This window comes from Meles meles, chromosome 5 (assembly GCF_922984935.1).
Source record: "Meles meles chromosome 5, mMelMel3.1 paternal haplotype, whole genome shotgun sequence".
Classification (NCBI taxonomy): domain Eukaryota; kingdom Metazoa; phylum Chordata; class Mammalia; order Carnivora; family Mustelidae; genus Meles; species Meles meles.
In genome coordinates this window covers 53,892,222-53,916,192 of record NC_060070.1, presented here as the reverse complement: position 1 = coordinate 53,916,192, position 23,971 = coordinate 53,892,222, and the positions used below count along the sequence as shown (strand labels likewise).

At 42.3% G+C, this 23,971-nt stretch overlaps 1 protein-coding gene across 2 annotated transcripts in view; it reads right to left on the bottom strand.

Moving 5' to 3' along the window:
- Positions 1–23,971, bottom strand: part of IMPG1 (interphotoreceptor matrix proteoglycan 1) — a 120,287-nt gene that overhangs the window by 5,188 nt on the left and 91,128 nt on the right. For both annotated transcript variants that reach the window (XM_046006745.1, XM_046006746.1), the window contains 2 exons: positions 17,129–17,640; positions 14,416–14,635 (listed from right to left, as the gene is read on the bottom strand). In XM_046006745.1, the coding sequence (XP_045862701.1) occupies positions 14,416–14,635; positions 17,129–17,640 (732 nt within the window). The remainder of the gene's footprint in view (positions 1–14,415; positions 14,636–17,128; positions 17,641–23,971) is intronic.

Genomic DNA, 23,971 nt, shown 5'->3' with positions numbered 1-23,971 from the left:
TGTCATCTGCGAAGAGAGAGAGTTTGACTTCTTCCTTGCCAATCTGGATACCTTTTATTTCTCTTTGTTGTCTGATTGCCGTTGCTAGAACTTCTAATACTATGTTGAACAAGACTGGTGAGAGTAGGCATCCTTGTCGTGTTCCTGATCTCAACGGGAAGGCTGCAAGCTTTTTCCCATTGAGGATGATATTTGCTGTGGGTCTTTCATAGATGGATTTTATGAAGTTCAGGAATGTTCCCTCTATCCCTATACTTTGAAGCGTTTTCATCAGGAACAGATGCTGGATTTTGTCAAATGCTTTTTCTGCTTATACACTAACAATGAAAATACAGAAAGGGAAATTAGAGAATCGATTCCATTTACTATAGCACCAAGAACCATAAGATACCTGGGAATAAACCTAACCAAAGAGGTAAAGGATCTGTACTCGAGGAACTACAGAACACTCATGAAAGAAATTGAAAAAGACACAAAAAGATGAAAGACTGTTCCATGCTCTTGGATTGGAAGAATAAACATTGTTAAAATGTCTATACTGCCTAGAGCAATCTATACTTTTAATGCCATTCCGATCAAAATTCCACCGGTATTTTTCAAAGAGCTGGAGCAAATAATCCTAAAATTTGTATGGAATCAGAAGAGACCCCGAATTGCTAAGGAAATGTTGAAAAACAAAAACAAAACTGGCGGCATCACGTTACCCGATTTCAAGCTTTACTACAAAGCTGTGATCACCAAGACACCGTGGTACCGGCATAAAAACAGACACATGGACCAGTGGAACAGAGTGGAGAGCCCAGATATGGACCCTCAACTCTATGGTGAAATAACCTTCGACAAAACAGGAAAAAATATACAATGGAAAAAAGACAGTCTCTTCAATAAATGGTGCTGGGAAAACCGGACAGCGATATGTAGAAGAATGAAACTCGACCATTCTCTTACACCATACACAAAGATAAACTCGAAATGGATAAAAGACCTCAACGTGAGACAGGAATCTATCAGAATCCTAGAGGAGAACATAGGCAGTAACCTCTTCGATATCAGCCACAGCAACTTCTTTCAAGATATGTCTCCAAAGGCCAAGGAAACAAAAGCGAAAATGAACTTTTGGGACTTCATCAAGATCAAAAGCTTCTGCACAGCAAAGGAAACAGTCAACAAAACAAAAAGGCAACCCACGGAATGGGAGAAGATATTTGCAAATGACAGTACAGACAAAAGGTTGATATCCAGGATCTATAAAGAACTTCTCAAACTCGACACACACAAAACAGATAATCATATCAAAAAAGGGGCAGAAGATATGAACAGACACTTCTCCAGCGAAGACATACAAATGGCTATCAGACACATGAAAAAATGTTCATCATCACTAGCCATCAGGGAGATTCAAATTAAAACAACATTGAGATACCACCTGACACCAGTTAGAATGGCCAAAATTAGCAAGACAGGAAACAACGTGTGTTGGAGAGGATGTGGAGAAAGGGGAACCCTCTTACACTGTTGGTGGGAATGCAAGTTAGTGCAGCCACTTTGGAGAACAGTGTGGAGATTCCTGAAGAAATTAAGAATAGAGCTTCCCTATGACCCTGCAATTGCACTGCTGGGTATTTACCCCAAAGATACAGATGTAGTGAAAAGAAGGGCCATCTGTACCCCAATGTTTATTGCAGCAATGGTTACGGTCGCCAAACTGTGGAAAGAACCAAGATGCCCTTCAACGGATGAATGGATAAGGAAGATGTGGTCCATATACACGATGGAGTATTATGCCTCCATCAGAAAGGAGGAATACCCAACTTTTGTAGCAACATGGACGGGACTGGAAGAGATTATGCTGAGCGAAATAAGTCAAGCAGAGAGAGTCAAGTATCATATGGTCTCACTTATTTGTGGAGCATAACAAATAACATGGAGGACATGGGGAGATGGAGAGGAGAGGGAGCTGAGGGAAACTGGAAGGGGAGATGAACCAGGAGAGACTATGGACTCTGAAAAACAACCAGAGGGTTTTGAAGGGGTGGGGGGGAGGTTGAGGAACCAGGTGGTGGGTAATAGGGAGGGCACGTACTGCATGGAGCACTGGGTGTGATGCCAAAACAATGAACAGTTATGCTATAAATAAACAAATAAAAAAATTAATTAAAATTTTAAAAAATAACAAATAAAATTTAATTTAAAAGTTAAAAAAAAAAGATTAAAAAAAAAAAGAATCTCCCAGTCCCTCAGGCCTCTGAGGGTCTGTGGTGCGCATGTCACCAGCTCCAGTTCGTTGCATGGCGCCCCTTTCCCACAGACAGCAGACACTGCCACTTGTCCCCCCAACCTTGGGGCTGTGTATTGATTGACTGCATTTCTGCCCTGTTCTTTATAATTTCATGATGCCCTTCTCTTGCGCTCTGTGGCAACACTCACGTGTTGGACAGGAATGGAAGCATCGCCTTTGATAGGGTCCGGTCCGAAGGCAAGATTTCAGCTCAGTTTTGCTGAAACTCAGGCTTCCCCTGGGCTGGTCTGGGTTGCGTGCGGACCTGTTGGACGCCTCTCCGGCTCCAGGAGCCCACTTCAGTGTGATGATACCGAGTGTTCGCTAGATGGCGCTCAATAGCAAAACAAGTAGGAAGAGACTTAAAGGATGAAGTTGTAAGAGCTCCAAGGGCTTTCGGTTTTCTTACAAACCACTGTGCGGTGTGAGCTGGTGGAGGGAAGAGAAATCTGGAAGGAACTCGCGCGGTGGCGGAAGGAGCTCCAAGGGACGGCTGATAGAGCCATTAGTACTGCGAGAGGACCGCGACAGGTCGGGCCTAGACGGCTGGGGGAAGTTAGCGGAAACTCCTGGATCATCTTTTCCCGTTCCCAAAAGGCAGACCTAGGGCTCGGGAGTTTGAGGCAGGGGGGACCGTCCCGCGCCCGGAGCCCAACCTCACCAAGCCTCACTCCAGGACGCGGTGACTAGATTTCCCGGGGATGGAGGGGGAGTAAATCGGCCCACGTGCGCGCACCTGCCGTTGCAGGGTGGGGGTGGGGAAGGGCAGGATGGGGGTGGGGAAGGACTGGGTCGAAGTAGCTGTAGTGCCATCTCTCCCTACCCTCGCATGTCATTGCCAAGGTTTTGAGGCCCCAGTTTCTCTTTGCCCAGGGCATGAGAGGATAACAAACCTACCCGGTCCAGTCACTGGTAGAAATGCAGGGCGCAGGACACGTGCTTAGCTCACCATACGCCTAAGTACTCAACATGTTTTAAATTCCTTAAAATCCGAAAAAAACCCACAATATAATCCACGCTGGATATTCATCTTTATACCAATAATCATAAGATATAATTTTTTCCACTTCTTAATTTTTATTTTATTTCTTTGCATTTTTTCAAATTTATTTATTTTCAGCGTAACAGTACTCATTGTTTTTGCACCACACCCAGTGCTCCATGCAATACGTGCCCTCTCTATTACCCTCCACCTGGTTCCCCAACCTCCCACTGCCCGCCCTTTCAAAACCCTCAACTTTTTCAGAGTCCATAGTCTCTCATGGTTCATCTCCCCTTCCAATTTCCCACAACTCCCTTCTCCTCTCCATCTCCCCATGTCCTCCATGTTCTGTTATGCTCCACAAATAAGTGAGACCATATGATACTTGACTCTCTCTGCTTGACTTATTTCACTCAGCATAATCTCTTCCAGTCACGTCTATGTTGCTACAAAAGTTGGGTATTCCTCCTTTCTGATGGAGGCATAATACTCCATCGTGTATATGTACCACACATAAGATATAATTTTAAGTATTTTTACTTTTATTGATTTTTGACTGACTTATTTTAAAGATTTAAAAAATCTATTTGAGAGAGAGAGGGAGAGATCATGAGCCGCAGCAGGAGGGGGAGAAGGAGTCTCAAGCCGACTGTGCTGAGCCGGGGTTCGACCTCGGGACTTCTCGGGACCCTGAGATCATTCCCTGATCGGAAACCAAGAGACTGGGGTGGAATTGACTACGTCACCCAGGAACCCCTAATTTTAAGTATTTTTTGTAATTAATGTTAATATTTTTATTAATATTCATGAAAGGCCTGGAGCTCACAAAATCTTAATGCAGCACTGGTGGTCTACCTCCTTCTCAAGATGGGAATGTTCCCAGAATCACAGCGTTTGGTGCTCAGCACTCAGTAATTTGTATGGATATGCCTATCCCCTAAGTGTTCTTTTGCTCTCTATGCAGGGACCTCACCTTTCACACAGACCCAGCTGGTTTATTTTCCCAAAACCTGAGAACATTCCAGGATTTGCTGGACCAGCAGAGGGAGTGGGTCGGCTTATGGCTGCTGTCAGGGTTGCTGCCTCCAGGAAAGTGCCCTGGGTGGAGGAACCATCCCGGGAACAGTCTGTGCCCTTGGGAATGTAGCTTAGCATCTTTAGTCCCACTCAGCCCTTCTATAAAATGGGTTATTTAAACCAGATCATCGCTAATGTCCTTGAAGCTCAAATCTATCTCCTGTTCTAGGTGTCCTAAGGGAACCGCACAGCTGGACATTACTGGGACATGTCCCTCTAGAACTCCTTATGGAACTCAGTGATCAAAATAACGTTAAGAAGAATCTATAACCTATGTTAATACTTCATTGTTTTATTATTGGCCAAAACACGTTTCGCTCCTGCCTTAGAGCGGAAGGACAGGATTAAAGAATAATCATTCATTGATACAGCACCAGGCATGTGGCTGGAGTTTAATTAACACACATTTGTGGAATTGAGTGAGTTGCTAACAGGAGTCCTTTCTGGGTTAAAGGGACATGTAATGTGAAAAATTTCGGGTTTCATTTCGTTCATCCACTGTTCTTAAGAACAATAATCACAAACTGGTGAGCGGTAGGCTCTCAGAATCTCTTCCTTCTGTGAATGGATGTGTGAATGCCCTTACACATCTTGTCCTGGCTCAGAGACTAAAGGATTCTTTCTGCTCTCATTATTCCTATCTGCCAAACTGAGGCATTTTGGATGCATTGGAGTTAGGACTTGAGTGTCCCAGGAATCAGCTGGTGGATGGAGAGCTCTGAGAGCAGGGGCTGTGGGAGGGGGCCTGGCAGCGGGGATGAAGCCCAGGCTTCCATGCAGGCTTTGCATTCAGGGGTTCCGTGAAGGATTCCAGGAGCATCTTAAACTCACATGTGGGATGAGAACCCTGGTACCTGGACGTCTAGTCAATGCTGGGGTTCCCTCATGGAAGCAGGTGTTAACAGAAAATCCCCATGATGGCATCCCAGGAAGCACAAGGCAGTAGCAGTGGAAAAACAAGAGAAGGGGCCAAAGACAGGAGCGGGGTGGGTTAGGGGAGGGTGGGGTGGGGGATGGGGGCAGAGGCTGGAAGTGTCTTCTGGAAGGAGAATTCCTGTGGGTGCCTCAGCTCAGAAGGCACACTCCTAGCAGAGCCAAGAGTACATGTGAAGGGGACATTAAGAAGTTCAGGACTTTTGTTTCTGAAAGTGAACTTTTTTCTTCTCTTTCTTTCTTTTTTTTTTTTTTGGCATTCTAAAAATATAACAAAATATTATAGGAAATTTCCCTTGTTGAAATGTGAAATCTAACAATTCATTTAGGATTAATTAAACTTAAGTGTGTTGTCATTTTTTTCTAAGTAGATTAAACAACATTTGTATACCCAGTAAGAGGGCTGATAAGACTCTATAGGGTGCCTGGGTGGCTCAATCGTTAAGCGTCTGCTTTTGGCTCAGGTCATGATCCCAGGATCCTCAGAGGAGTCCCACATAGGTCTCCCTGCTCAGCAGGGAGTCTGCTTCGCCCTCTGCCCCTCCCCTTGCTCATGCTCACTCTCTCTCACAAAAATAAATAAATAAAATCTTTTAAAAAAAGACTCTTTATAAAGAGGCAGTAGACAGACTTGAAGAAAGCACACAAAACTGCTACCAAGTTCCAGCTGCAGCCCTTGTGATTGTGTGACAAGTGTTAAGTTACTTATATTTCTATAAGACACAGTTTCTCTGTATAATGAGGAAAAATACCTACTTTTCATAGTTAATTATTAAGATTAAAAATAGCGTAAATTACTAGTAGCTGTTATTGTTTTTATGGTCACTATTGTGATAAGTGACATCTATCACCTTTTCAGAACTGGCAACTAAAGGGTTTGTTCTGGCTGGAGGCATCCTGGATGCCAGAGTGTAATTAATTTCAATGTTCATCATTTACCAGCCTTGAAATCTGCCCATTTTTGAGGAGACTTCTTAGGAACTCAAGGAGAGAGTGAGTTAGGATAAGTATGTGTAGTTTTGCATTGTTGAAATCTTCAACCTGCACAGCTAACTGGCATAAAAGCCGTACATGCTTCTGAAGAATTTTCAGAGCCGCCTAAATGAAAGACGACTCTAGCTGCCAGGATGCCGGCAGAATCGTGAGCAAGCTGTGATTTATTCCGTCTTTCAGTTGATAAATCACAGATGGTTCTAACATTGGTTTATACTTTCTATATCATAGATTCCTTTATTCGGGTTGTTTTCAAAAGCTGAATGGGAGCCACACGCGGCGATAACACTGTGTCACTTCTACGTGTCTGTACCTCTGCAGATGTCATTTGGCCTAGCCGATTACTGGCCCTCATTTAGAGACACAACCAGGAATTCAGATGCTGATCTGAATGTGGAATGATACCCACCTAGAAATCTCATGAGAAGTTTCAAAATTTCTCTTCTTTTTTTTAGTGTAAAAGTCACAATGAGATAATATTTCCCCCTCCCAGTATTACCACCACAAACTACATTTCCACCCTGATGTTAGGCCAGAAGAAAACAAATGAAAATGACTTGACTAGATTTTGTCTCAAGTTTTGCCAATGGAACTAAATAAGTGATCTATCTGGACATTTCCTGTAAAGGGGAATATGATAAATCAGGGCATAGAAAAGAAATGCTAAGTCCTCTGACCAAGACTGCCTTAAGCTGAGGGAATCAGCTTCACTAACTCTAGACCCCTCACTTCTCTTTTCTTAGTGTAGCTAGTTTACAAATCTCGTAAAGTCATTCTCTGCTCCTTTGAGATGTCAATCTTCTTTAAAGCTTCTTGCCAGTATTACAACTCAGGACTGTCTTCCCCAAGGACCTAGGAACCATTCCTTTGAAACGTAAGCATCAAAGAAGATAGCACCCCCGTCTCCCAGTGTTTGTGAGAGGGTAGGATCCTTGCTCTATATTGTAAGACAGGAGGGGGACAGGCCATGTGGACGGTCTCATTTTCTACTTCATCCCAACCTCACTAAGATCTCACCTCTGCTCTTGCCATTCTGGTAGACTGCTTTTCCGAAGGGTTCCAGCAACCTCTGGATGGTCCGCGTAAATGACTGCCATGCATTGTTCACTCACAGCTGCTGAAATCGCTGAATGTCCTTCTCTCCTGCCCTTCTCTCTCTCCGGCTTCAGCAACACCATCTTTGGCTCCTTTCAATGACAGTCCTTCTATTCCCCATTAAGTATTGGGGTTCCTCAGAGATTCAGTCCCAGTTCTCCTTTTCTCCTGCCCTACACCTTGTCCTGGACCCTTTTTTTCACCTGTTCTCTGGTTTCAGCTGAGGTTTCCCAAATACGCATTTTCTACACTGGCCTCTGGCCTCAAGACACCTGCTTCATAAGATAGCATGTCTGAATGTCCATTTCTGTAAATCTGGTTTTCCCAAAAACATTTTTCAAGTATGTTTATGTCCTTAAGGTAGCTTATTAAGTTTTGCTTTGTTTTCTGCATTAAAAACTTTAATGAATCAATCTATGTAGCTTTTGTAGTTATATATTTTTGCAAAGCATTTTTAAAATTGGCAATATTATAAGAATGATGAACTATATATCTACACACACACATATATATATATATATATATATTTGAGAGAGTGCACCCCTGTGCACGCAAGGTGGGGGGAGGGGCAGTGAGAGAGGGAGAGAGCAAGAATCTTGAACAGATTTCACACCCAGTGGGGAGCCCATTGTGGGGCTTGGTCCCAAGACCCTGGGATCGTGACCTGAGCCGAAATCAAGAGTCCAGAGATCAACTGACTGCGTCACCCAGATTCCCCCAGATTACATGTCTTAATTTTGTAATTCTGAGACTAAGGACTGCTTTATAAAAACTTTTTGAGTTTTTATAAAATTTTATTGAACTGCAAAAGACCACAGTCATAAAAAAAGAAAGGAAGAAAGAAAAGAAAAACAGGACACCAAAGTGGTGCACAGAGATCCAGCAGGGACTTTTAGACATCCTGACCTCAAATGCACTGACTAAGCACGCCTTTCCCTTCCAGGCTGAGCTCCCTTCTTTCCGTACTTCGTGTCCGAAGCTGCTAGCACAGTGAAATAACGGAAGTACCCTGAAACTTCCAGAAGTGTCTGCATCTTCCTCCTGCCCTTTTGTGGGGGGAGGGATGGGGGAGCCCAGCCCTACCCTTCTCAGCCTGGGTGACCAGAGGGATTCTCCAAGGTATCTCGCACTCAACAGCGCCATCTGTGGAGAAAGCCTGCCATGACCTCCCCTGGCCTCTAGAATTAATTGCTCTCTCTCGTGCGTCATATTTCTGCTCATATCGTGATCATTGTATCTGGTAGACTTAATTATAGCTCTTTGCATATACATCTATTTCTCTTGGCTGATAGGGATTTGGCTCCTTGAGGGCAGGGATCCACTTTTGGGGTTCTAGTTTTTCTATAACAGCAAAGATAAGGGCCAGAGGGAGTAAGATGCTGGTGGTTTAAGAAAAACCATCCAACAATAGGAAACAAAGAGAAACACGGACCGCATTAACCTTAAAAGTCATCCTAGAGCACTAACAAGTCCAGCATGCCCCCCCCTCTCCAATTCCCTCCCCCCAGCAGATAGGGATCACCTGTGGGCCAACCCAGCCAGCTACCTGCATTTTTACGGGCTGTGAGCTAAGAAGAGTTTTTAGGTTTTTAAATGGTTATATAAGTACCTACATTATACCCTTAATTTGCCTTTTGGCTTACAGAGCCACATATTTACTATCTGTCCCTTTTAGGCACACTTTACTGACCCCTAAAATGCATCAACTTTGTCTGATTTACCATTTGCTCTTGGTGATGGTGTCTTACAACTCCAGAGAGTAGGAAGTTACTGTATAGAAAATGTAAGAGGAAAGGGTGGTACTTTCTGTTTTCTATTTAGCATGACATCCTTATTTCATCATTCTGCTTTGTTCTCTGGCTGTATAGAGTTCCCTTTACAGAGCCTCTTTACACCAGATTTGTCATCCTAATGATTCCCTTACTAATGAGTGAGGTAAAACTTTGATATATGCTCACTCCCTGTTTTATGAAAATTACGTTTTCCACATTTTAAGGGTTATTCCTTGATAAGGGTTGGGCAAGGAAGGGATGGGTAGGGCTGGTGGCTCCCAGGCCTGGGCAACATTGGACATGAGGCGGGGGAACCTCCAGGGTCTTACAACCTACTTCTGATCTCCTGTTTCTCCCAAGAAGGTGGGGAGGGAAAGGCAAGGGGTGAGACGCAAAGTAAGTGCTGCTGTATTTGGCCATCCTGGTTGGGAAAAGGTTAAAATTATAGGATGCCTTTTCTGTTTTCCAAGCATAGATTATTGGGATTTTCTCCTGGAGATAAAGCTGGGTATTTGTTCCTGGCACACAGTACTTCCTGCAGCCACCCCTTTTCCCTTTAAAGTTTTCCCCCTTTTAATTCTCTTTCAAGGAGAGTTTTCTCAACAGACTGGGCGGGTACAATGAGTTCAAGTAAACACTGGCAAGATCAAACATGAATCAGGGAAGTTCCTTGTATTTGCTAGATGACCTTCTGGAACTATCTGGGATTTTGATTCTAAGTGCCCCTCACACCTCTTTTAATACATGCTGGCAGCTGGGCACTGTTGCACACCAGCCCAAGTCTTAGACACTAGAAAAGACTATGCTAGCAAGAGAGCCAGGGGCTGTGTAAATTGGAATTTGAGTCCCTGTTCTTCAGGAACCTGAAGTAATTATCTTCATTTGGGGTCCAGGGACCTGAGAGGCAACATGATCAGCTGGTTGCACTGGTTGGTTGTACTAGGAGGACATTTTAATCGGCTTGCCTGTCAATCACCACGACAGTGTACACTCCAGTATACCACTAAAAGGAGATAATCTGGATTAGTCAGTCATGTTGAAAACCTAGGAGAAAATAGCTGTCAATTTCTAGATTAAAGAAAAAAAAGGAAGAAAACTATTGAAAATCATCTACATTTGTTTCCTCAATTTGTTTTAAAATCTAGACACCCATTTTTTTTCTATGATCACAATACTAATATTGTGCATATTCCCCCAAACTAAAATCATACAGGAGAACTCAGGCTAGACACTCAGGCTAGAGACACTTTACTGTAACTACAGGGTTTTTTGGTTTGTTTGTTTTGTTTTAAATGGTGTTTTAAAATTCAGGTTCAAGAAGTGTTATAAGGGCGCCTGGGTGGCTCAGTTGGTAGAACGACTGCCTTCAGCTCAGGTCATCGTCCTGGAGTCCTGGGATCGAGTCCCGCATCGGGCTCCCAGCTCACTGGGAGTCTGCTTCTCCCTCTGACCTTCTCCTCGCTCATGCTCTCTCTCACTGTCTCTCTCACTCAAATAAATAAATAAAGTATTTTTAAAAAAAAGAAGTGTTATAAGATAAGCAGATTAATAGACATAAGAAGTTCATTACCTCTGTTGAGAAGCAATGGTGGTGAGTGTTTTAGGGTTGGGGCCATCCCTGCCTGGACTGGGACAGGACGTGAATAGGGAGGAGGAGCTGTGGACAGTGTGAGGATGAGGTGGGGGTGTGAGGGTCTGTCGCTGGGGTGGGTGCCTGACTGCTACTCACTCTTGGGTGGCCTTCTCTCCTTCCTCCACCCCCAACCCCTTCCAACTGCTGTAGCTGGCACTACTGCCACAGATACGTGTGTGTGTGTGTGTGTGTGTGTGTGTGTGTGTGTGTGTCTGGCATCCTGCCTCTCCAGCTCTGGTGCTGACCAAGCTCTACTCAGCCTCCCTGGAAATTCTCAACTTGGTCTCCACTTCTGAGCTTCAGCATTCCCCTCTTCGTTGTCCAATTTTAGCAAGAAGAATTTTTTCTCAGTAAGTTCCATCCACTGCCCTCCACCCTGCTCTTTGGTTATAAATTCCCACTTGCCCATGCTGGAGAGTCCCCTCTCCCCTACGTCAAGACCCCACTGCTGTTGTCCCTACGTCCATCGAGATGGCCTTCCTTGAATAGTCTTCCTTACCATCTTGCCAAGTGTCATCGAATTATTATTATTATTATTATTATTTTTGGCAGTACTGGCTATCTTTGTGGCTGCTCAGCCCTCGCCAGCATCAGCCACCACAGGTTGTCTCACTGAGGGAGACCAGCCCAGGGGGACTAGAATTCTCTACATTAATATCTAGCCCTAAATACTCTCTTGCCGTCAGACAGTGGGTCTCAGTGAAATGGGATTTTAAAGGAAAGTCAATGCTTTCTTCATTATGCTTCAGTGATTCCCAAACTGAAGAAATTTGTAGCTGAAAGTGGCATATCAGAAAGTGCTCATTACAAAGTCTTTTTGAATGAAATAGGCAGAAGTCTGATCACTCTAAAGTATCCCCCTTTGGGCATCCTGCAAGATCTTTCGAGCAGGTTGCAGGGACTGAATTCCACGTATTCATGTGTTATGTGGTGGTGGATGAATGTTTATTGTTTTGGATTAAGCATGCAGAAGATGGTCAATGTCTGATAATCAACCACTTGCTGGTTGGGCAAGTCTACCCTTTGCCTATGGGAAAATAATTAAACCAGGATCCCGGGGGGGGGGGGTGGGGGGGGGTGAGGAGCTCACCTCGACTCCCCGCCTATTCATACCTCTTCCTTTAAACTCCCCCCCCCATGCTTTTGGGGCAGGTTGGCACAGGGGCCTTTCCCAGTAAATAGGAACCCAGTAAATAGGAACCAGTACCTTTTAGGTATTGGATTTATCCATTTTGATATATATATAGAGAGAGAGAGGAATATGTAAAGTTACATTGTTATATATTTTTAACTTTTATAAAATCCTATTTTGGCTTCTAACTCTGCTGTCCTCAAATCCTTTGGTTCAGGCTTTACTTATGTCCTAGCTGGCTCACTACAGCCATTTCTTGGCAGACTTCATCCATCCGTCCATCTGTCCATCCATCCATCGTTCCGTGAGTTTTCAATGTATCAGAAATTCAGATTTTTCTCATTCTCTAAGTATCTAGCAAGAAATAGCGTTAAGGTAATGTCCCAGGCTGTCCCATGTGCTCTGGCCTCCCTTGTTGTTCTAACATTAAAAGAATAAATTGCCCATGTACCCCACAGTAGACGAGGCAGTGTGGAGGCGTTTCTGGGATAGCTCCATATAAATTTGTCTCCAGCAGGGACTGAAACCAAAGTTAACAGCATCTCGTTTCGGTTGCTTTTGGCTTTTTAGAGGAAAAGCTACATAGTCCAACTGGTCCCAGGAAATAAGCACAATTTCAGTCCCAGCCTCCATACAAATACCCTGTCAGGGTACTTTTTATTGTTCTCACCGGTGCCTTACGCAGAAGGACCCTTTGCGCAGTTATTAAGGACAGCGTTAACCGTATTAACTACCAATATTCCTTAGTTGGCTGTGAGGTAGTCTGTAGTATGCTGGGTGTTGTGAACATTCGTTCAGTTAATCCTCACAACTGTTTATGATCTCCATTTTCCAGTTGTGGAAATTGAGTGCTGCCGTTAGCACATAGGATTCACATTCCAGGACTATGGCCCTCCCAAGTCATTGCTGTGCTGTTTCCCTCCAACATCACACTGTCCCCTTGGCATCCCTGGCAATGTGTTACCAGTTTTCTGCTGTCTTTCTAAGGTGCTACTTAAGCGGCACCTTCCCTGAGAAGCCCGTCTCCGGAGCAGCACACCTGAGTTCTCCCGTGTCAACATGGCTCCTTCCGCTGACCTTCTCACGTTGTTGGATGGGTCTCTAAGTCAACTGTCAGTTCTCCAAAGGAGGAAGGAGGCAGGATTCTCACCTCTGTTACGCTTTCCAAGTTCTGTACACGTCCCTGTTCATTGCTTTCAACTGATTGGAGAAACTGGTCTCCTGATCCTAATTGGCAGGGACCCCCCTGGTTCCTTCTCGGTTCTGAGGCGGTTTTCAGAGGAAGAGGCAGTATATTACCAGCATTTAGGAAGTCTTTGATTTCTTAGGGGGTCCTCAGGGCTTTCTTAGCTGCCCCTGTTCAGAGGTAAGCACTCCCAAACTCAGTGCCTAAGGGTGAGCTGTCTTTTTAATGATCTTGTTTACTGAAATAGGAGGCAATTTTCTTTAAGTTGCTCAAAGTTCTGTTCTGTTAAAGATAAGTGTCTCCCAACTGAGCCTCTTTGTTTGCATTTTGCCCAAGGCCCCTTTTCCCTGGGCGTTCATTGTGAGTCCACAGAAAGCTAGAGAGGATGTTAAAGATTCACTTCACTTATTCACAACCAATTAGGAAACTTTGTTTTGAACCTGACTAGAAGGTCGCAGGGGCAGTAGATTTGGAGACTTGGCCCTCCGCACTCTGAGGGATTTAAAAAAAAATCTTCCTTTGATTGGTTAGAAAACAGAATTTTGAAAATAATGGTGACAACAGTTTCTAATTTGGGCATAGCTGGTTACAGTGGTACACACAGCGTGTTTTATTATCAGAACGAATATAAAATAGAATTTGCTTTCTACTATGTAGCTTTGGGCTAACCCCCATTATCTTCAAAAGTTTTCTTCACATCTAACACTTCTCTGTTTTAATTTGCGTACGGAAGCTGATCTAGGGTGTACAAATGGGAAGGGACATTATTTTCTCCTTTCCTTATTGATGGTGCAGTGGCTTTTTTTCCAAGTTTGAATTTTGGTCTAATGATTAGTTTTCTTTCCTCAGGACACTGTTTTAGTTTCATCCTGAATTGGGTTATTAGGAGGCAATTCCGATAGTTAACTATGACTGGAAGGTTTCTTAGGTAGAAACCCTCCAGGTTGCTGCAGTTTGCTAAGAAAGTGATTCTGACTTCTAGCAGAATGCAAAGTAGCTTGGCTGTGGGGTATATTAAAAAAAACAACAACAAAAACAATCTCTGAAGGCACAGCAAAAATTGTGTCCTGAGGGGGAAATTAAAGCTCCCAGACTGTGAAGCACACCATGTGCTTATTTTCTGCTCTTTGATGTAAGAAAACAGAACCTGTGTGGTTTAGGGCCCTACCTTTCTAATAAGGTGATCCATTAGCTTCCAAAATGTTATTTAACAAGTGGGATTTTAATTTGATTTCTGTGGCCTCAAAGTTGGACTGTGTGCTAAACAAAAACAAACAAAACCAAAAAAACTCCCACAATTTTCTGGGTTGGATTTTTTTTTTTTTTTTTTTTACCTGGTTCAATGTCGAGAGAGTAGCTGTCTATCTCCAGTTCAAGTCGTTGGGCTGCAGCAGAACGAAAATCCTCCAAGACCCCCTGCACAGCCTTGGTGAGGTTATAGGGCACTGACTTAGCAAACCTCATTTTGCTATTCACGATCACACTCCCATTTCTGAAGTTAAGTATTTCAAGTTGTTTAAATCCCGTCAGATTGGAGCGTAGATATGGAACCAGCTGCAAAACAAAAGATGGTATACCCTTAACTGTGTTCTAAGTGCTCAGCTATTGCTAATTCCATTTATACTCACTTCTCATTATCTGAGGCAGAAATTTCAGTTCTTTTTTGATTGTCTTTATTTTTGTGTTTGGATTTAATGGGAGACCAGAACACGACTATTTAATGATCTATTTGCACTGATTATGTCCCATATTTCCACCTTTCTATTTGTGTATTGAGATGGATGGGCAGTGATTTTCTTCATGATGAATTGTGAGAACAGAGGATTTTTAAAAATCTAGGCCAATGTTATCAGCAAAGCAGGAATGCCAGGTTCAGTTATTAAAAAAAAAAAAAAAATCCAAGCAAATAAAAACATGTTCCAAACTGAGCCCAGGAGCAGACTGACTTATGCCTGTATAAATGGGACTTCTATTTGGAAGCAACCAATTGAAATGACCTATTGAAGGAACAGCTTACACATCAGCTTGTCTATGCAGGACATGCTTCCTGGTCAACCAGTAGGCCGTGCAGTAGGAACAACAGGAGACTGGCCATCAGAAGACTTGGTTGTCAGTCCTCAAACTGTCCCCAGCCAGCTGTGTGACCTTCATCAAACCATTTATCCATTGTATTGGACCTCAGTGCCCTTATCTGAATTGTGAGGAAGAAGAAAAAGTGGTTCCCTGAGGACCTTTCCCAAATTGGAATTTAATAACCTCAAAAGCATGCCTAAGGGCATAATGTGGTTCAGATTTCCACACCTGCCTATTGTGAGCCACAGCCACTCCTGAGATCACTTTCCAGAAATGTCTGAAACTCAGCAGTGTCTGCCTTGTTCTTGGCCCTGAAAGTTAACCTCCTCTTTAATAAACTGACACCTATGAACACAGAAAATACACAGATGCAAGCTAAAATCTCCCAGGCTTAGCCCAGATCTACTTTTTCTTGTCTCTGTGCCCACCCCACCAGAATTTTGACTCTAACCTTGCCCACATTCCAATAGCCAGCCCCCCTGTAGGCAGATGATTAGCTGCTCCCTTCTCCCATATCCATTTTCCTCTTCACAGGAAAGAGGCTGCCTGGCTAGAAACCACATTTCCCAGTCTCCCTTGTAGCAAGGTGTGGCCATGTGCTAGTTTCCATCTACAGAATATGAGTGGAAGAGTTGTGGGTAAATTTGGTATCCCTCGTTTTCTTAGGGAACTGCTTGCCCTGGGCTCCCTCTCTTGCCTCTTCTCACAAGTGGAAATAAGGATTTACCGGTGACTCAGCTTTGTGTGAATGAGGCCACACCATTGGGGTTGTCAGAGTTACAAGACAGAGGAAATGCGAGTCCCTGGATGACAGTGTAGAGCAGAATTGCCCTGCCCTCAAGTTGAAGAGAAATAAACTTGTATCTTATCTAAGTTACTACATTCCTTTTTTTTTTTTGAGGTAGAGTTGACACACAAAGTTATATTAATGTTTCAGTTGTACGACATAGTGATTCAACAAGTCTATCTGTTATGCTACCCTCACCACAAGTGTAGTTACCATCTGTCACCATATTTAAGTTACTATATTTTTGATCTCTTCATTATGGAAGCTTAGCACATACTCTAATTAATACACCTGAGCTAGGTGCACTGGGACTCTGTTCCCTGAGATTGTCCCAGTATCTACTCACCTCACCTCACTGGGGTGGGGGGAGACCTCACAAAGTCTTCCTTTCAAGTTCACTTGAAGACCTCGGTTTTTTTGTGGTTTTAATTTGTATAATGATTTAACTTACATGAAGCTTACAAATATTTTTTCTGTTATTTTCAGAAATTCTACAGTTTTTGCACCGTGTACTTTAATTGTCTGTGACTGTATACAGGTATCACAGAGTTGAGCATTTCTTATTATATGTGTGGTTCTTATGGTACATGTAGAAACAAAATCAACGTGAGCTTTGGGAGTACTGTATAATCAAAAGTATATGCCATCACGATCATCATCTCACTTTCTTTGTTAGGAATCAGGGATGATATGCTATTTAGCTATTTTTTAGTTTTATGAGAACTTAAGGGGAACTAAGAAAGGAGTGCTTATACTTGAACTCTGGTCTCATGTGTTGTGGACCTTTCTGGTTTTGACTCCTTCCATCTGATGACTGGAAAACAGCCTGTGGCATTATAATTAGGGAGAGCTTACTCACACTGCTTTTAAATTCCACCTTCAGTACTTGAGTGGTTATGTATTATTCCTGGGAAAACAACATTAAGAAGAACTTAATGAAAAGTTCTTAAGGATAAGATCTCATGGGGCTGGATGGCAGTATCTGTCTGGCGTGTCCACAGCAGAACTTTCTTGCTTATTGGATCTGAATCCATCCCCACACTTCAGCTGAATGCCCTCAACCACAGCTACGTCCAAGGCTTGTCTCTTGCAACCTTCATTGCTCGAGACAGCCAGTAATGATATTGTAAAGTAGCAAGAAAAAAAGAGAAAGGATGTATAGGAATTTGGACGCAGTGCTTACTCACCAGCTGTGTGAATTGTTGCTCCAGAGCTTGGTACTCCAGGGAGCTCTTGTTGAACAGGTTGTTGGAGAAGGGCATGTTGGTGACTCTCAGACTGAAGAACACCACCAGTTCATGGCCCTTGGGGGCAATGGTCATAGAGCTAGTGGTGATGTACTGTAAAGCTGGGTTGGGAGTTGTAGTCTCCAAGAAATGACCTGCGGTAGAAACATCCCCACTGAGTCTTGGCACCTCAGAGGAGGCGGGAGTGTTCGTTAGATCCATTATGTCTAAGTCTCTCCCGCTATCTTGGCTGCCTGAAGATACGGTTGAATGTGAAATTTCCAGAGCTGACTGGCTGATGGCAGAATAGCCATCCGTGGGGATGATTAGTCCTGGGATTGGTACTGTCTGATCAACGGGCATTATGTCTATGGCGTTTTGATCAGTCAGAGAGAAGATGCTGGATGGTGTAAAGAAAGGTAGAGTGTCTGATAGTGAAGCAGAGGCCTTAGCAGGAGAAGACCAAGAACTGTCTGTGGAAAAAGCTTCTGAGTCCAATTCATTTTGTCCAGATGTTTTCCCCAAAGAAGAGAAAGCAAAAGAGGAAATCCAACGTTAGACTTAACTTAAAAAAATGCATTTGCATTGATTGTTTTAATGTGATTTTTTTTTTTAAAGATTTATTTATTTGACAGATAGAGATCACAAGTAGGCAGAGAGGCAGGCAGAGAGAGAGAGAGGAGGAAGCAGGCTCCCAGCCAAGCAGAGAGCCCGATGCGGGGCTCGATCCCAGGACCCTGGGATCATGACCTGAGCTGAAGGCAGAGGCTTTAACCCGCTGAGCCACCCAGGCGCCCCTTAATGTGATATTTTTAAGGAAGAAGAAATTGATATAGAAAGGACATGCAGTCCTGTGTTCAAACCTAGGGAAGGAGAGGGTGGGTCCCTGTCCTCATTTTATTCAGGCCCAAGTAGTTTCAGATCGATGAGAGTAAAAGACCACCAGTAACCCCAAATTTCTGCTTAGCCAGAAAAAACACACCTAGGGACCAGCTGGTAAAAACTGACTAGGTCACCAGGTGGTGCCAAAACACAGATGGCATTCGCATAGATTTGGATCCCACATTCCCATCTGGAACTCCCAACCAATTAGCTATGCAAGTTTGGGCCCAGAAATTCTATTCACCTTCCAATCATGCAAGCCTGCAGTTTATGCATTTGGATTTTTTTTTTTTTTTTTGGATCCGAGTTATCACATTTTTGGTAGTTTTACCACTTTACATTTAAATTATGCTTTTCCAAAATTGGATAATCTGACTGAATAATGGCCAATTTTCAAAATGATTTTGAGAAAGTAAAGGCGTGGGTGACACATATCATTTGAACTTTATCTTGGCCATTCAACTTGTTAAATATCTGACAGCATTGGAAGGTTTTCCACTTTTACGTGAGTAAACCTTGATAATTTCTACCACCACTTTGCATTTTTTCCTTGCGTAAGAACACATTGAACTACTAAAGTCTATTCTCTTTTTGGTACAAAATTAAAATCAGTAAGTATTTATGAACCAAGAAAGTGGTTATATGAGACTTTCAGATAAAGAGATCGGTGGGTTATTAAAATATTCCAATAAACCTAAATCCAGAGCCACTGATGATATTTAAGACATCAGGTAGATCAAAACAAGAAGCTTTCTGTGATTACTTCAGTGGCATTCTGGCAAACATGTGGAAAAGCTTGTGCTGAAATCCGAATGCTAAGCATGATGAATGGACTGTCTGGATGCAGATAGAATCTTTGGACTCTCAGTCAGTTAATTTACTAGAGTGCAATCACCCAAACTGAAACTCCAAGTGATAAACAGCTCTGAAACGTGGAATCATATTATTTTTATGAGTTTCTTAAAATAAAATCTGCCTGCTGGTGAACTGTACCCAGATTTCAGAGAAGTACCCTCCTTTCTCTCACCTGAGGAGAAGGCCTGGGCATGTTCGCCCATCCTTATTCAACTGCCGGATGATGTTTTCTAACATCCACAGTCTCTCTGGATATATACCTGTAGTTTTATTTAAGTCTTCACTGCCATGGACTGACTGTTTTCTCTCTTTCCCAAATGCATACTTTGAAGCCCTAATCTCCAATGGGACAGTATTTGAAGGCGGGTCTTTGGGAGGTAATTGGGTCATGAAGGTGGATCCAGCATGAATGGGATTAGTGCTCTTATAAGAGGAGACATGGAGAGATGATCTCTCCCTCTGTTATGTGAGGACACAGCAAGAAAGCATCTTTCTGCAAATCAGAAAGAAGCGCTCCAACAGGGGCCAAACCAGCTGGCAGCTTGATGGAGGGCATCCCAGCCTCCAGAACTGTGAAAAATAAATTCCTGTTGTTTAAGCTCCCCAGTCAATGGTATTTTGTTGCAGCAGCCTGAGCTGACGAAGATATCCACAGAAGGATCTCAGATGAATAAATAAAAAGGCTGCAAATACTATCGTGGTTTGATTTGACTTGTGTTATGGCGAAATGGATATGAACCTGTGTTTCTATGATGGGTCTTTCTGCTCCTCCAGATGATAAGGGTCTGGGAAGAAACACAATGACAGATATCTTCATTCTGCCCCTGGGCCAGCATCTTATTACTCACACTTCTGTTACTAGATTGACTTTAGCCAGATTAAAATAGTCTGCAGCCTTAATGTCATCAACCAATAAAAGTGAATTTCAAACTCCTTCCCTTTGTGGCACTTTAACATTAATCTTTTACATTCAAAATAAACCTAATCAAGTTCTTTCACTGATAGAACAGGTGGCTATTTCAATGTAGGGTTGCTAGGGATGCTTGGGTGGTGCAGTCGGTTAAGTGTTTGTTCTGGGCTCAGGTCATGATCCCAGGGGTCTGGGATGGAGTTCTGCATCGGGCTCCTTGCTCAGCAGGGAGCCTGCTTCCCCTTCTGCCTGCCACTCCCCCTGCTTGTTCTCTTGCTCTCCCTCTGGCAAATACATAAATAAAATCTTACAAAAAATGAAATGTAGGGTTGCAAGATAAAGTGCAGGATTCTCATTGGAAAATACATTACAAATTTTAGATGCTTATCTGAAATTCAGATTTAGATGGGTGTCTTCTATTTTTTTTCCTGAATCTAGCAGTCCTATTTAACTGTGGTTTTACAAGACTCTATTCTTTCTTGACTTGAGATTGAAACTCTTAAGGCTATGGCCAATTCTTTTGAAATACAAATATTCTCAAACCTCATCAGTACTTACAAATGTATTTTAAACAATTATGTTTTCATTTGATTTTTATGTAAAAATTAGTCATGTCAATGACACAGGCCATTTCAACATTAAGTTTTTTACATGGTAACAGAGAAGTCAAGCACTAAAAGCCAAGGCCATTTATTTTATCATGAGGTATGCAAAATAAGCAGACTCAAAATAACTTGACTTTGACTTTTGGCTGTCATGGCTAAGTGTGTGTGGGGTTCCTGTGAGGGTGTGGGGTGGGCTTCTATGTCAGTGTGCGTGGTGGGGGTGTTGGTTAGAATTTCAGCTACTGTGTGTAGAATAAATGGCTAGTTTGGCCACTTTCTGGTCAGGAGACCTGTCCAAAAGCAAAGGCCACAGATAAAATAGTCCGAACCAAAGTGTATGAATTTAGGTTTAGCTGAAACCCACAGTGAGAGATGCTGGTGAAGATGGGCTTAGTGGGGGCAGCCAGAAGCCTGACTAGTAGCCAAAGGAAGGCAAAGCAGAAGATGAGCAAGGTGTGAGGGACAAGTACAGATGAAAGAATATTTTAAATGCTTCTAGAAAAAGATAAACACACTGGCCATAAACATCAAGTGGACATTTAATTTATGTTTACACTTGATCTTAGCCAAAAGGCCAAGAAGCAATCTAATTTATGTTTAAATAGCTAATCTTTTTAAAATATTCAAGTGGCATGACCAACAATTGCTTAATTCTATATAAAACAAATTCTATATCAACAAGATATAATGTCTATCTCTTGTTATTTATCACAACAAGAAAATTATTATTTTCCTTTTGGCATAGTATAAGGATAGGAAATAAGTCTTTACTACACATTCATTCAACAAATAAATATTGAGAGCCTACTATGTGCCAGGCACTGTTTCAGGTGCTGGAATATATCAGTAAACAAAACAGATGAAAGTTTTGGCTCCAAGGAGTTGACTGTCTAGTGGAGGAAGACAGAAAGTAGAGAAATAAACAATGGGAAATAGATAGTATACCAGGCTGTGACAAGTGCTATGGAAATAAAGTGGGAAGTGGGGTGAGAGTGCTGGGTTGGCAATTTATATAGAGTGGTCACTGGGAATATAATATTTGAGCAAGACCTGAAGGAGGCAGGAGAGTTTAGCATGCAGCAAATGCAAATAAAGAAAGCCAAAGGAGGAAGGGTGTCTTTCATGTTTTAGTAACAGCTGGCTGGGAGGGCAGCATGGCTAGGATGGAGTTCTGTACTAGCAGTCAAGTGTGAGGGTGACAGACGATATTTTCAGACACTCAAGATTCAAAGAATTCCCCCTAGGCTTCCTTTTCTAGGATGTTTTCACCTAAAATGATGGCAAACCAAGAAATAGGAAGAAATGGGATACTGAAAAAAAACTTAGGGAAATCCCCTGACAGGTGGTGAAGGGGTCTTTCAGGGAGATAGGTACTGCGGGTGTCTCAAGAGACAAGTGTATAGAATACTTTTATCATCAAACCCTCTGCCATTGTGGTAAATTATTTAACTTGACAAAACTGCTGGAGGATGTTCTCTACAAGACGAGAGAGTAAATCCAGAGAGAGAAAGTCCGAGATCTAGGGATCAGGGAATCCAATTCAGTAGAAAGGCCAAGGAAAGTATAAGGATGACAGAAGAGGAGAGTCCCAGGTGACAGCTCTCCAAAAGGCTTAGAAAGTAGCAGTCTAGAGAGAAAGAGAAGAGGTAAGAAATTGGAAGAGATAAGTTACCTGATGTGGAAAGGTATGTTGGAAAATTCAATGGAAAATTTGGGAATAGTTGACATTAAATACAAAGAAAACAAAGCAAATTTTAAAAAATCCAAGAAAACATTAACTCTAAGAAAACAGAAAGGAAACACAGAGCAAATAGATCTGCTGTGAATATATAAGTGCTGAGTATTGATTTAATAACAGTTATCACCATTTTTGGAGATGGGGTGGAAGCTGAAGGATGGTATTGTAGAAACATAAACCTTTATTTACAATAATAGGAAGACAATAAATGATATATAAAACTGATGACTCAAAAAATATATATTATTTAAAATTATAGGATGAGTAAATGCCAAAAGAAATAGCTGAGTTAAGACACTACTTTTGGTAACTGGGATTGCACAGTGGGGAGGTGTGAGATAGTGAAATGCTGTATTTGTCAGAACACTTTAATGTGACTTGACTTAAGGAAACTTAAGTGTTTTATTTTGGGATAATTGTACATTCAAGTGCAGTTCTAAGAAATAATAGAAAGTGACATCGGTAAAAATGGCATAGTAAGAAACTCCAAAAGTCAAGTTGTCCTTTACATTCAAAACTTGCAGCTAGTAAGTAGTTGTGATATAATAGGAAATATATATTTGGTCTCTGCCTCCAGTTCCTAACACAGAGCTCCTAAATTCCTTATAATTTCCTGGGTGATAGGAGCATCTTTCGTTCTAGTAACGTGACTTTTGGTGGGTTTTTGGATAGCATGAGGATGGAAGCTGGACACTGGAATGACCAAAGCAGGATTAGAAGCTTGGAAAATGTCCCCCACCCCTATCCTCTGAGGAGAAGGGAGGGGCCAGAAATTGAGTTAATCATTGATCAGATCTATGTGATGAAACCTCCATAAAAATTCCCAAACTATGGGTTTTGTAGAACTTCTAGGTTGGTGAACACATCCATGTGCCAGGAGAATAGTGCACTCCAGTTCCACAGGGACAGATGCTTCTGCACCTGGGACCTTTTCAGAACTCACCCTATCTATCTATCTATCTATCTATCATCTATCTATCTATCTATCTATCATCACCTATCATGCTCCGTGTCCTGAATCCAACTAGAATTGGTGCAGTTCGTCCACTACCTTTTGGTTCTCTAGATACATCTAAGGATGGTGCTAACTATTCAGGGAAGCTGGGTGTTCTAGAGTCCTATCCATCTGGACTAACAGCAGAAGCCATCACCCCACCCCTCCATACCACACCCTTCATTTGGCTGCTCATTTATATATTTTTAATGTCTTTTATAATAAGTTGGTAAACATAAGTATTTCCCTGAGTTCTGTGAGCCATTATAGCAGATTATGGAATTGAGAAAGGACTTGTAGGAACTCTAATTTATTTTGTATTTTTCTAAATTTTATTTATTTTAATAAAAATTGTATATATTTAAGGCATAGAACATGATTTGACATACATATGCATAGTGAAATGATTGCAAAAGTCAAGTTAATTAACCTATCTCCTCAGATAGTTATCATCTTTTTCTTGTGAAAAGGACACTTGAAATCTCCTGCAGTATTCAATACAGCATTATTAAATGCAGTCATCACGCTATACTTAAGATCTCTAGACTTACTCATCCTATGTAACTGCAACTTTATATCCTTTGATAAACATCTTCCTCCCCACCTCTCTGCCCCTGGTGACCACCAATATGCTCTCTGCCTCCAGGTATTTGAATTTTTAAGATTCTACATTTAAGTGAGATCATGCAATTTTTTCTTTCTGTGTCTGGCTTATTTCACTTAGCACAATGTCCTCAAGTTTCATTCATGTTGTTGTAAATGGCAGAATCTCCTTGTTTAAATATATATCTCACAATTTCTTTAACTGTTCATCCACTGA